This window comes from Drosophila gunungcola, unplaced genomic scaffold (genome assembly GCF_025200985.1).
Source record: "Drosophila gunungcola strain Sukarami unplaced genomic scaffold, Dgunungcola_SK_2 000098F, whole genome shotgun sequence".
In the NCBI taxonomy this organism is placed as follows: Eukaryota; Metazoa; Arthropoda; class Insecta; order Diptera; family Drosophilidae; genus Drosophila; species Drosophila gunungcola.
The window spans coordinates 237,729-252,311 of record NW_026453260.1 but is presented as its reverse complement, the minus strand read 5'-3'; the positions used below and the strand labels follow the sequence as shown (position 1 = coordinate 252,311).

The window sequence follows — 14,583 nt, the reverse complement described above, 5'->3', positions numbered from 1 at the left end:
ATAATGAAGAATGGAAAATTGAAGAAAATCGGTTCAACCCTTTTTTTGCAATCCTCTAAGCCATTATAAAAAACATGGTTTTGAGATCCGCTTTTTAAAATTTCTTAGAATTTTCTTAAAGCTTAAACATATCAATTAAGACAATAAAAAAAATTGATTTTTTAAACGTCTTCGGGTACTTCCCCCTTAAAGGAAACACATAGAGGCTAAGCGCGAACAAATAAAACATAAAACCCGACAATTGATTTGGCTAATTAACTACCGCTCTCCACTATGGAGTACAAGGTTATGGCTGTGAGTTTTGTAACAATGCTTTAAGATTTAAGATTTTATAACTTGTTTTTAGTGCCCGAAGGGAGAAGATTCAACAAATAAATACAAAATCCTAGCAAAAAAAAACATACTCCGTTATAATGAACGCGAGAGAGTCGAAGAGGGCAGACGTCAACAAAACGCTCCTTCAAGCTTTTCATCTGAGCCGTGTAAACAAAACAACCTATAAGTCAATTCGAGTTATACTGTTTTTGTGAAATCAGTCGCCACGCGAATAACTTGCAACTTTTGCAATTTCATAAAATTAATTTATTTGGAAACGCTTGGGTAATTGTTTGTGCAACTGTTTGGTGAGAGAAGATATCTAGTTGCATCTTGAGAGTTAATGGGAGTTTAGCGCTGTCGGACTAATCGTAATCAAGCAGTTGTACCCCTTCAACTGCAATCAGTTCAACACACATAAAGCAGTGCTGCTGTTAACCGCCTTACTACTTTACATAAACATGGGTGGTCATGTAAAAAAAGCTAAAATGGAAGCTAGAACTCAAACATTTCTTAACTGAAAAAAAAGGTCCATCATCATCAACCCTCATGGTCCTCATTAACCAGCGCTTCGATGAGCAGGCATCGTTCTACCTAAGTAATCGTCACCAATGTGTAGTGTCAGCGTCTAATTCGTCTTCGTTTTACGGACCACGCGGGGTGTAACGCAGGGATCTGTTGTGGGGCCAATCTTGTTTTCAATGTTTATAAATGATCTTCCGACTGTAGTGTCCACAAGTATGCTGACGATTTGCTATTAAATGTTTGTCGTATTAATGACTGTTTCGGTGCTTGTAACTCTGACCTTCAAAGCATTAGTCAGTGGGCAAGTGCTAATGGTCTAGCCTTAACTCCCAAAAAGCCTAAATGCATGATGATTCATAAGAAGAAAATTTAAAGAGAGAATTTACAACGACACTTTTCTATGTCGACAAGGCAACTAACCTGGGCCTCACATTCAACAATACCTGGAACGACCACATAAACAGAGCAGTAGGGAAAGCGTACGGACTTTTAAGACAACTTAATGTTAGCCAGCAGTATATTCCTCCTGAAATAAGACTCTAAGTCGCATAAACCTATCTGACTCCATCTCTACTGCATGGCATAGAAGCTTTTGGTAGTTGTGATGCTACTAGAAAAATGAATGTAGCATTTAGTAACATAGCACAATATGTATTTAAGCTGAGACCCCGTGACCATGTTATTGAATACGCAAATAAAATTTATAATTTGGATTTGAAATCTGTAATAAAGCGCAGAACTCTGACAATGCTCCACAAAATTATACACACTAGGGAACCGTCGTACCTGTTTTCTGAGTTGAGCTTTAGTGCACTAATAATCTAAATGTAAACCGGACCAAATTGTCCAGTTCAGCAAATCACTTTTTTCTAAATTCTGCTCGTCTCAATAAAAAGCAACCAAACATACAAATTTATCCTAACCGCACACTTTACCACAAACTCTATCTAACTTAACTCAATTTTAACGCAAATTTAAATCTATGTTAATTTTATATTAAAAGAAATTGTAATTTAGAATAAGAATATTGTAATTCCGTATCACAACACAATGTGACTAGCACATTAAGCTAAGAGTTTAATTATTCGTAGTGCTAGGATGTAAAATATAAACAAATTAAAATAAATTAATCAATAATTATCTTTTTAAAACGTTATAAAAAAAAATTGTGGAAATGCATGAATTGCGGAAGTGATCTCATTAAATTTACCAAACTTTATTTAATAGATTTGTGATTTTATTTTTACAAAAGGTTTTAGAAACTTAAAGGGTTGGCTATAGAATGATCTTGGAATCGCGCACCAGTTCCGATGATCTCTATACTCGTTTATTTAACACCAGTAAACTGAATTCATTATTTATCCAAACGCGCCTTGGTTGGGAACTGAAGATAAAATTATTTAGAACGCACTAACCGTTTAGGCGATTGCAGTGATGAAGGCCATCCCACGGTGATCATTGCCGAGGATTGCTGTTAAGTAAATAATGTTTCGTAAAAAAGCATCCTATTAGTTCCACGATGATGTTAATTGGTAAAAATAGGGTTACAGGATTTATGTTAATGAACGATTTCAGGTTTATATCAGTTCGTCATGCCTTTGCCGTACTTTCTCATACCACGTTGTCTTTGTAGCAGCGTTCTTCTGCTTCCGGGATACTTTACCTCAGTTGTACGTCTAGGTTGCTCAGATTGATTTAGGTTATGTCGCTGCCGCAAATCTTCATGTTCCGAAACTATATATAGGTCTCGTAAATTTCCTTCCTTGTAATATCAGTGGCTGCTTTCAAAAGTACAATGAGCATGCTGAAATTTGCACAACTTATTGAATGGGGTCTCCTCTGTGTTGAAGCCATACTTTGGTTTAACCAAAAAAATTTATCAAAATTGATTCGCAGAATTCTTGTATACTTTTAGATGTATGTATTCTTTCGAAAAATAAATAAATTATAAATAAGTAGACCTTTACATTTTTAAACTAAATTACTCTGGTGGCTTTATAATTGTACATTCTAGTGTTAATCTTAATTAATGAACATAAATACATTGTTAAATATGTGTGATCTCATAATGAAGCTTTGTCTGAGTACGTCGACATAAACATAACTAAATGATAATTAGACCTTTATTGTTTCATTTGACTGCTTTTTAGCTAGCTGATCTAATCTTTTAGGTCGTGGAGGGGGTATTGGTGGGCTTTCAAATTTAACATCGCTAAGAGTTTGAGCGGTCTTAAATGCATCACATGCAAGCATGGATTTTCGAATTGAAATCCAAGACATTAGTTTTTTTTTTAGATTACTAATTCTTTTTTTTGAACAAAATGGTTTGTTAGTATTGAAAATGTAAAAAACCACAACACAACATAGAAACAATAAAAATATCGCTACTAGCGCCCATAAAGAAGGATAAATAAATTTGTTTCTGTGATTTTTTTTTGAGTTCTGCTCCGTGTTGGTTGATGTTCTATTATGTGTTGTAGATGTTGGGTACAAAGGACGACTAGGGCCAATAAGAGTTAGAGCATCTGTAGTTAACGCAATATCCGAGCATGAACGAAACTCTTCTTGTGGGCCACATCCAATGGCTCCATTACCATCGCTACATATGCCCCAATTATTGCCGGCAACATATCGCCATTGCAGAACGCATTGGTCACACGTAAAATCTACAACAATACAAAGGTGACATATTTAAAAATATGGATCATTACTTTACAAGCCGAACTGTTTAAAAGAATTTTTTTTTTAACATTTTAGCTTTTTTAATTTGGTCCAATTTCGTTTTTTATCGTACTCAGGATTTGACACCAAATTAAGATCTTTGGTAACAAATTGGTAAGGCTCTAAACAAAAATTAGTTTCAAGTCAAATTTAAGGCTTTATAAAATAGGTTTAGTTTGCAAAATATTAAAAAATTATATTATTTAAATACAAAATTACCAGGTAGTCGTGCATGTATTTCATATATGCGACTTCCGTTTCGCGGATAAAAACGAATATCAAGGTCCGTTGGAAGTGGTTGGGAGGGAGAGCCATCAAGTATAAGCAATACATTTTGATCAAAGCAAGACTGTTTAGCGATTTGATTTGGACACAACCGAAACTCAAAATATCTGTAAAGATAAACGTCTTTTAACATGGAGCAGCGCTGTACATAATTTTGTCTTACCCCATATGACTAGCAGTTAGTTCTACACGTATAGTCATTTTGGATCCTGGAACATAACTCCGCACGATTAAACCTAGTCCCCATTGGCCACCAAGTTCATGGGGGCGTGGCTCCGGCACATCCCACGCGTCTCCGCATTCTCCACATTTACCATTGTTTTTTGACCACTGTCGGGCAAACCCGCCACAATACAGTTCATGATCATTGTAGTCTGGTGGTGTTTGAAATCCAAAGCGCCAAGCTGACGCTCTACTGGGTGGCTCAATCAGTCTCCCATGACCAGTGCAGGTCATAAATGAAAACGAAGTAGCAAAATAAAAGCCAATGCACCAATTTGTCATAAAATTCATTCTGTTTTTGACCTTAAAATGCAGCAGAACAATATCTGATTAATTTTCAAAGAAATGTTAATTGATGAAAAAAGGCCAATAAGATTTAGGGCGGTAACTTGATGATCAAATTTTTTTTTTGTTATACCCTTGCAGAGGGTATTATAATTTCACTCAGAAGTTTGCAACGCAGTGAAGGAGACGTTTCCGACCCTATAAAGTATATATATTCTTGATCAGCATCACTAGTAGAGTCGATCTAGCCATGTCCGTCTGTCCGTCCGTCTGTCCGTCTGGCCGTCTGTCCGTCCGTCTGTCCGTCTGTCCGTCCGTTTATATGCAAACTAGTCTCTCAGTTTTAAAGCTATCTGCATGAAACTTTCCCAAAAGTTGTATTTCTATTGCAGGTCGGAACGAGCCGGATCGGACGACTATAGCATATAGCTCCCATAGGAACAATCGGAAAAATAAATGAAAAAAAATTATAACTTTGCTGTTTTTTAATTTTTTGTTTAGTTCTTCGACATATAGTAATGGTAAAATATTTCCGATTTACGGTTTAAATTTCATCAAAATCGGACGACTATAGCATATAGCTCCCATAGGAACAATCGGAAAAATAAATGAAAAAAAATTATAACTTTGCTGTTTTTTAATTTTTTGTTTAGTTCTTCGAGATATAGTAATGGTTTAATATTTCAGAATTACGGTTTTAATTTCATCAAAATCGGACGACTATAGCATATAGCTCCCATAGGAACAATCGGAAAAATAAATGAAAAAAAATTATAACTTTTCTGTTATTTAATTTTTTGTTTAGTTCTTCGACATATAGCAATGTTTAATTATTTCAGAATTATGGTATAAATTTTATCAAAATCGGACGTCTATAGCATATAGCTCCCATAGAAATAATAAAAATATATAAAAATAACTATCTAATAATTGAGCTGCAAATCATCATAGTTTCAATGTTTTTTTTTAGCACATACTCAAGTAAATCATAATTTAAATGTTTTCAAAAGTATTTAATTAATGCAATAGCTGCAAGGGTATATTAACTTCGGCTTGCCGAAGTTTGCTTTCCTTCTTGTTTTTTAATAAAGTTGTCAAGGTTACAAAAAGCTCCTAGAGACAATCTAACTATACCAGTATATTATATTCATTTTTCAGATTGACAAATTAGTCAGTTCTGTTATTAATAATTTGTTTTGTTTTTTAGTCGAAAAAAGAACTCGCAAAATAACCCTTTTGGATATTCCCCAAAACAACTGAATTTCTAAATTGCTAAAATTCGGTCAGCTGTTCCGTACAATTTTATCTGGCTGAAATTTGAATTGACAAAGCAGCTGAAACAGCTGTGTTACGTCGGTGTATTAGTGATCAGTTTCCCGGGCCAAGGTTTTTAATATGCTTTTCCAGAAATTTTTTCGGTAGATTGCTAAACCCTTGATCATTAATTGCCAAATTTGTAATTTCTTAGCATGCAACCTTCAAAGCCCACAACTTCTGCAACACGCGAAATTGAGTGGCCACTTAATCAGAACTTTTACGTTTCAGAACTGATAGAGACTTGACTATTAATTTAATACACCTTTTAAATTTTACGTCCTTCTGTTTAGAAAAAAAAAATTACATAAAAAGATTTAGAGAAAAAAAACTTCAATATCCTTTTCTATACGTGCAAGACCGGTTTTTCATTTATAGGGAAATTTATTTTAAGGTTTCCTCTGGCCCTCCGCTTGAACCAGGCTAGAGCCGGTTCGCTCGAGAGGTTCGATGAGGTTGCGGAAAGCGGACTACGTAACAACTGACGGTGTCAGCATGTTCCTGTTACTTTCCGTCCGCGCTCTCATGACAAGAAGAACAAGGGGCAAACTAATCCGTAAATCCAAAGCTATCCGTTTAAGCCAGGTAAAAACCAGGTCGCTCTTCAACTACAAGGGTGGGATGACGGAATTCATCTCTCTGGCTGACCCTTTGAAATAGGCAAGAAACAGATCCCTCCAAGGTTCAAGTCTAGAGAGAGACGAATCAAGGAGTCAATTTCTTTCGTCTGTCCGGAATAAAGCTCCTTTCGTCTGTCTGCAGGCTAACCTATTTGTTATTTGTCAGCCAAACATTTCAAATGTTCAAGAAAAAGCATTTAAAAAAAGGCATTGAACAAGGAATACAAGTAAGTAAAATTCACATGTATCACCCGGGTTCCCTACAAACACCACGGTGACTTGAAAGCACCTTAGTGTCTGAGTATTTGTGTCTGTCAAATGTGATTTACTAGCTTTGTTTTGCTTAATAATGTCAATAACTGATAGAGTTCACGTGCGCTGCATCGAAAGTTCAGAATTAAAAAATTCGCAAGAAAAAATTAATAATAACATAGAACGCGTGTTATATACCATAGCTCCTAAACGTAAGGGCAAAAGCATTACGTGGAAGATATTTTTCATGAGAACAAAACTCTAATGGAAGTCTAGGTTTATTGCAGTACTTGCGGTAAACTTCAAATTTCCAATTTGTCTCGTGACATATGCTGCCTCTTCTTACGAAAGCCAGTGCAGGCAAAAAAGGTGTCTAGCCTAGACAAAATGTTGGTAACGGAGAAGTTCGCCGAGTAGGCCATTCAGAAGCGCGCCCCTTTCCCGCAGTAATGGGTTCTGGATTTCGAAGCCTCGTAACATTTTTCCTCAAAATTGGAGAATATGGAGAAAATTTTGATGTGGACGACCTGACTCGACAACATTGAGCCGGAATGCGCAAAGGGAAGAAAAGACAAGCGTGCGCTGATCTCAAAAGAGATTCAGGAAGCAGTGGAAAGCGGTGGAGTCTCTGCGACTCTCGATATGTGGACTGATAATTATGTTAACCGGAATTGGGCGTAACGTTACACTACTTAAAAGACTACAAAATGCAGGACATCATATTGGAATTGAAATCGATGGATTATTAAAGGTCGCCTGCAGCGAACTTACTTGCGAAAATTAAAACGGTTTTGCCCAGTTTGATGTGGAGAATGTTGATGAAGTGAAATTCGAGACTGATGGGGGAGCAAATTTAAAAAAAATGCTAGTTGACAACTGGACAACTGTTCATCAATTACTGACTAAATTAGGTAAAAGTCAAAATCTCCTGTGTTTATATATCTGCTTTATATATCTGAAGACTTTGAAAGAATTTTTATGGAGCTACAAACTTGTGCCTCTCCGTCGATGTGCTATGTGTTGCTCTCTATAGTAAAAATTGTATTCAGTTTACAAAGAAAGAGTTCTAATTTTAGCACTTTTAAGGAAAACAAAAAAAAACATTTTGCACAAGGTAGCGTTTTTTCTTTATTCACCAGTGGCAATCTTGCAACATAAGGATATTGCAAAAAATAAAAAAAATGTTGTATTGACAAACTGTAAGCTTGATGTCTTGTTCAAGCGAAGGCCAATTTCCGTCAAGTCCAGTAAGCTAAAATTGTGAATTGCCAACTAACTCAAGCCTTCAAGAATTTTTGCCCAAAACAAATAAAAAAAATGTAAAAATAAAATAAAATAGACTAGAAAGAACAAACAATTTTAGGGCAAACTTCAACTTTAGAACCACCACCAAAATTGCCGCTCATATCTCTACCCCACCACCATCACAACATCACTTTGGCTAAAACCGAAGGCAGCACCAACTATGTGTGCTATTGTTTTTGCTCTTCCTTTTCAACCCATTGACAGATACAAACGCTCGCAAAACTCTGAGCTCACACCGAAAATAAACAAAAAAGGGAACGGATGCTTAGTTCGGTATGCTGAAGATTTTTTACTTTTGCGGTCAAGGGATAGATCCGAAACGATGAGAAGCGAGATATACGCACAATTCTTCTAAAGCAACCAAATTTATGTAACTTTTCCAGATCATTTCCTTGGCAACTGTAGAAATCAGTCCACACATAATAAGAAAGAACGCTATAGTTCAACTCCCCGACTATTAGATATCCGTTACTCAGCTAACAAATTTCAAACTAAATATTCCGTCACAAAACAAAGAGCGTGCAGACTGACTCGGCTATCGATCCTGGTTAAGAATACATATAGGATCGGAAGCGCTTCGTTCGATTTTGATTAAATCTCAGGAGATAGGTTCCAATTACTATAACAACATCAACTAGGGCAAAAACCAGCGACTTATACTCAAATTGTAACTTTTACCTGGTTGTTTACGACCTGTACCGTTATCAAACTTAATTAACTATTAGCTTTGTAATTCCAACGTCGCACTTGTGCCAGAAATCAAATTTTTTGACAAAAAATATGTAATTGTTTACTTATACAGTTGGGAAGCTGAAATAATGTAGTTATCTTCTTAAAAGATTGAACTTTTTAAAATATAAAGTTATATTAAGTTTATTTAAACATCCATATTTTGGATTTGGAAAAAAAGTAGTAAACAGATTCAATTCATTTGAACGCATATTAAAGTACAAGACACAAGAAATATATTTTTTTTTCTACCACTAAAAAATATTAAGTGGTTTAGATTAATCAACTTTTAAAAATACCATATATTTGGTCCCGAGCTTCCGAAATTAATAATATAGAACTGGTTTACAAATTCAAATCGATGAAAGCCTCCAGACAACAAACCTTTATTTTTCGGTGCATATGGGCTCCCTAATTCAAAAATTGACAAGAATTTTTGTATGGTACCATAATTTTTTTAGTGTAGATAACGTTTTTCAACTGTTTTCATGTCAATTTTGTTTTATCCGTATAAAAAAGATTTAACGGCGGAATAATAACTTTTAAGATTCGTGAATATTTTATCTTCAAGATAAAGTGATAAAATTATTTTCGGTTTTCAATTTATGTTGTCAAAATTTCAGTTTTTGCAATTTATTCAAACTTTGTCGAGCTCTAGCATCTATAATAGAATAAACATATCTTTAAAAATTGAAGAAATATCTTTTTCTAGTTAAATAAGCTATCGAAGACCGAAATCGGTTAAAAAGAAGTGAATATAAGAAATAAAATTGGCATGAAAACAGGTGAACAACGTTATTCACACTTTAAAAAAAATGGTACCATACAAAAAATCTTGAGTGACATTTTTTGAATCAGGGAGTCCATCTGCATCGAAAAATAAAGGCTTTTTTTTGGAGGATTTCATCGATTTAAATTTTTAAGCCAGTGTAAATTAAACATTATACCCTTGCAGAGAGTATTATAATTTCAGTCAGAAGTTTGCAACGCTAGCCATGTCCGTCTGTCAGTCCGTTTGCCCGTCCGTTTCTATGCAAACTTGTCTCAGTTTTAAAGCTTTCCCAAAGTTATTTTTTTATTGCAGGTAGTATATAAGTCAGAACGAGCCGGATCGGACGACTATAGCATATAGCTCCCATAGGAAAAATCGGAAAAATAAATACAAAAAAATTATAACTTTGCTGTTTATACCCTTGCAGAGGGTATTATAATTTCAGTCAGAAGTTTGCAACGCAGTGAAGGAGACGTTTCCGACCCTATAAAGTATATATATTCTTGATCAGCATCACTAGTAGAGTCGATCTAGCCATGTCCGTCTGTCCGTCCGTCTGTCCGTCCGTTTATATGCAAACTAGTCTCTCAGTTTTAAAGCTATCTGCATGAAACTTTCCCAAAAGTTGTATTTCTATTGCAGGTAGTATATAAGTCGGAACGAGCCGGATCGGACGACTATAGCATATAGCTCCCATAGGAATAATCGGAAAAATAAATGAAAAAAAATTATAACTTTGCTGTTTTTTAATTTTTTGTTTAGTTCTTCGAGATATGGTAATGGTTTAATATTTCAGAATTACGGTTTTAATTTCATCAAAATCGGACGACTATAGCATATAGCTCCCATCGGAACAATCGGAAAAATAAATGAAAAAAATTATAACTTTTCTGTTTTTTAATTTTTTGTTTAGTTCTTCGACATATAGCAATGTTTAATTATTTCAGAATTATGGTATAAATTTTTTCAAAATCGGACGTCTATAGCATATAGCTCCCATAGAAATAATAAAAAATATATAAAATAACTATCTAATAATTGAGCTGCAAATCATCATAGTTTCAATGTTTTTTTTTAGCACATACTCAAGTAAGTCATAATTTAAATGTTTTCAAAAGTATTTAATTAATGCAATAGCTGCAAGGGTATATGAACTTCGGCTTGCCGAAGTTTGCTTTCCTTCTTGTTTTCAATTTTTTTTTAGTTCTTCGATATATAGTAATGGTTAAATATTTCAGAGTTACGGTTTAAGTTTCATCAAAATCGGACGACTATAACATAAAGCTTCATGGGAACAATAATAATTAAAAATAAAAATAATAACTTTTTTATTTTGTAGTTTTTTTAGAAATTCTTTTTCATTATTTAATTTTAAGACAGTTCAGAATTACGCTTTCAATTTTATTAAAATTGAAAAACTATATCATATAGCTGCCATAGGAACTCAAATAATTTAGCTGTAAATCATCATAGCTTCAATGCTTTTAAACATACACGCAAGTAAATCATAATTTTAATGTGTTCAAAAATATTTAATTTTTGCAATAGCTGCATGGGTATATGAACTTCGGCTTGCCGAAGTTTGCTTCCTTTCTTGTTTTTATTTTTTTTCTCTCATCTTTGCATCTGCATAATCAAAAATTTAATCAATTCTTTTTTTTTATTCTTATTTTTTATGATGACATCATACGGCCCTTCAGTGTATGTATTGTTATAAGTTTTGTGTATGTATTTCAGTTTTAGTATGAGAAGATTTGAGGAAAAATTTAGTTTATACTCAAAATTGAAATTCCCGAAAACTAAAGCAAAACTGGTCGAAATCGGCGGAAGACTTTGGTAGTTTTTTGACTAATGAATTTAATTTTAAAAGAATCACTTAATTTCCGTGGGGTAACCGTAAGTAATTCTAAAGCTAAGTAACCCATTGCGAGAAAATTCTGCGTTTTTTTTAAGTTTTTGTCGAAATTATAAAAATATTTATATTTTTTACTTGGCTTTACAATCATTTCGATCAGCTAACTTGTTAATCTCTTTTTAATAGATTTTTTGACTTTTTATTCAATATTGCATGAAAAATATGCCAAAAAAATATATTCTATGCTTATATTCTATTAATATAGAAAAAACCGACTTTTGACCATACTTTGGGCCCAGGGTGCCCAGTATGCGTTGGCTAAACTTCAAACTCAGTGCGTTATTATAATTATTATTTAGTACGAAACACAATAAAACTCTGAAGATTAGCTGTTTTTATACCTGGTACTCGTTAGTAATGCATGAAAAGCAATTGCTAGAAGTGCATAACAGATTTAAAATATCAGTTTACTCCTCTGGCATATGACAAAAAAGTGGAACACAAAGAAAACTGTCCACATTGGCGGAATTGTTTCTTAAAAATGAATTTTTTTTATGGCTCTGCTCTCAGTTTAAAATTGAATGGATACTATCCAGCCCTTTTTGATTTTGTAAATCACCTGCAATGCGGGTCAATAATGCATTTTTTTGCAAGCTCACAAGGAATGGAATCCTTCGATGGAGTTAGATTAGTTATAAAAATAAAAGTGTTGCAGATAACGAGGTCCAAAAAGTTGTTATACCAGACAGCTAAATTTACAAGAAATATGGAAAAGCATAAAAGGGATTCATGGGATTTCCAAATTTCACTATTTTTGTTACAATAAGCACGAATTGAAAGCAGCTGAGACCACCTATTCGGAAAAACCAAATTGAATTAAAATTCTGCAAATAATTACTCGAATACTTATATAATTTTAAACATCTCAGTTAAGTAAGCGTTTTTTATTAAATTACACAAATATAAATGTCATGAGCGAAAGGGCTTAAAAATAAATCTTAAAAAAGTATTAACAATTCTAAGCTTTAAACAAAACCATAAACAAAACAACATTGTCGTACAGCTTCTAAGCATTAGTCTCAATGAAATATTGCTTCGCAAATCGCTGAAATCGGCAATTAAATAGCTTACTGCAAAGTTATTTTCTCGAGCAGCAAACCTTCCAAAGCAAAAAATTACGGTAACTAATGAAATCCTCCACAGATCAAACCTTGATTTTCCGGCGCAGATCTAAAATCAGTAAAACAAATCATTGGTAGCAAAAAAAAAAAAAAAGAATTCTACTTATTTTAAAGAATTTATCACTTCCTTTAACAATGACCAACAATAGTGTTGAACAACTTGTGTGGAAATCAGCTGTAATGCCCGAAATAATTCAAAGACTGTTGGTTTGATTTCAACAATGTTTTTGGAAATTTGGGAAAAAAACGAGTTGAGAAGACAATAACCGAAATTTAAGATGCCAGATCGCCAGTAAGTAACTATTATTTCGAAATAACTTTAATAACTGAAAGTTTTGCAGATTGTTGCAATCATACAAAGATCTATTTATTTATTTACCTTACTGAGAAAATTGGACCCGACTTAGGGCATCCCTGGATTGCCCATGCTACCATGTTACATTTTGTATTTTAAATTTTGTGCGTGTATCATTTGCTTGGCCCCAGTGTTGATAACTTTTCACAAGTAGTGTTTGGGATCAAAGTTGCCAAAGACGATGAAATAGGTCCCAACACAACACGCTTTGCACAATAAGTACATTAAATTAACTGAACTAAACTTAGATAATTTAAACTTCTAACCATATAAAAACAAACCGAAAAGCGCTTGCTAAAAATAAGTCCCTAAAAATAATTTTTTTTTTCGTACCATGACAACTTATACTTTGTTTCTATCAAATTCGTTCGGAAACTAGAACAGGGTCGGCGGATTTGCAGAACTCCAGTAGGTTAGAACCCTCTCCATTCTAATTGTTAAAAAGTCAAATATGTTATTACTAACTAAATCGTTTATGTCCTTAAAACAGGTAAAGTAAACATTTCATTTGCACTTTAAGTTATTGCAAAGTATTTTAAAATTATTAATTTCTATTCTTGCGGACTTGAATCCGTCAGCCAAATGTTTGGCGAAAAGTTTCCCCGAGTTTATTGCGGAAGTTAACAGAGAATTAAGAGAGGGAACTTAGATTCCTAGTAAATCCTTCGGAAGTGAAAATTGGAACAGGTCTGGGAAATTCGAATCGGTGTTAGCCTTTCGGAAGTGAAAACTAGAACAGGACTGATAACTTCTAAAATATTAGCTCAATTTTGAAAATATGACCGAAACATGCACACAAAGTCCAACACTTATGGTCTAACATGTTTAAGTGTGGCATTACATACTTTTACGATTTTTGAAATAATCTTGCGCTGCATGTCAAGTTGCAAGTCTCTAACTTTTATAGTTTCCGAGATCTCGACGTTAATACAGACGGGCAGATAGACGGATCGACCGGCTATCGATCCTGATCAAGAATATATATACTTTTCAACGAATACAATATACCCTTTAAAAAGTTGATAGAAGCAAAAATGAAGACAAGAGAGAAACACAGAAATACCTTTCGAAAATTCCAATTTGTCTTGACGCCTTTATCTATGATAAAAGAAATAATTTATAGTAAAAATAAAAATTTGGACTAACCGAATGCCAATAAATAAAGTGTAAAAGTAAATAACACACATGTCTACAAATTTTGAAGCAGTTTATTAGCCTTGACATTATAATTTTCTGGCTTTTCAATTTTTTTTCCTATCAATTCAATTTAAAATTTACTAGATTGTAAAATATGTTAAAGAGGGAATCCCGTTCTTTTGCCATATCTATTATTATGCCCTTATCAAAAATAGCGCCAGGCAAGGCGCTTCGAAAAAAAAATGAAGCTTGAACGGAAGCTAGCTTCAACCAGCCGATGCCTTAATCGACTAAATTTTAAGCCAGAGCACCGTGAGCTGCGAGAACACGCTACAAAAAGTCGTCATTTACGATTACCTTAGTATCTAATCTAAATAAATAAATGCCATCTTTTATTAAACGATTTTGATAACACAATAAAAATAAATCTGCAAAAATTAATAGTCTCGGACAAAGTTGCGTTGTGATTTACAAGTCTATATAATACAATAATTTAAATATGATTAATCACTTTGGTCACTGCTCATTTTAAATTCCACTGTTTATTTTACCTTTGCTAAAATGTAGGTCGCCTTTAAATTAAAAAAAGATAAATCGTGGCAAGACTTTTAAACATACCATGAATTGGCCATGTCTAATTGAATACTGAAGTCAAGCAAGTGAGTTTTGCCTATCATAGGTCCTTAAAACATGTTTTTCTTGATAACTGA

At 33.8% G+C, this 14,583-nt stretch overlaps 1 protein-coding gene across 3 annotated transcripts; it reads right to left on the bottom strand.

Moving 5' to 3' along the window:
* Positions 1–2,117: 2,117 nt before the first annotated feature.
* Positions 2,118–14,524, bottom strand: LOC128265175 (uncharacterized). Of its 3 annotated transcripts, none has more exons than XM_053001026.1 (4): positions 14,492–14,516; positions 4,010–4,371; positions 3,781–3,953; positions 2,118–3,506 (listed from the first exon to the last, which is right to left on the bottom strand). In XM_053001026.1, the coding sequence occupies exons 1-4, from the start codon at positions 14,492–14,494 to the stop codon at positions 2,956–2,958; spliced, it is 1,089 nt and encodes a 362-aa protein (XP_052856986.1). In that variant the 5' UTR covers positions 14,495–14,516; the 3' UTR covers positions 2,118–2,955. The 3 variants fall into 3 exon arrangements, with proteins under 3 accessions (XP_052856986.1, XP_052856988.1, XP_052856987.1); XM_053001028.1 differs by lacking the exon at positions 14,492–14,516 and adding an exon at positions 8,523–8,605; XM_053001027.1 differs by having other exon boundaries at positions 2,119–3,506; positions 14,425–14,524.
* Between the last annotated feature and the right edge of the window lie 59 nt (positions 14,525–14,583).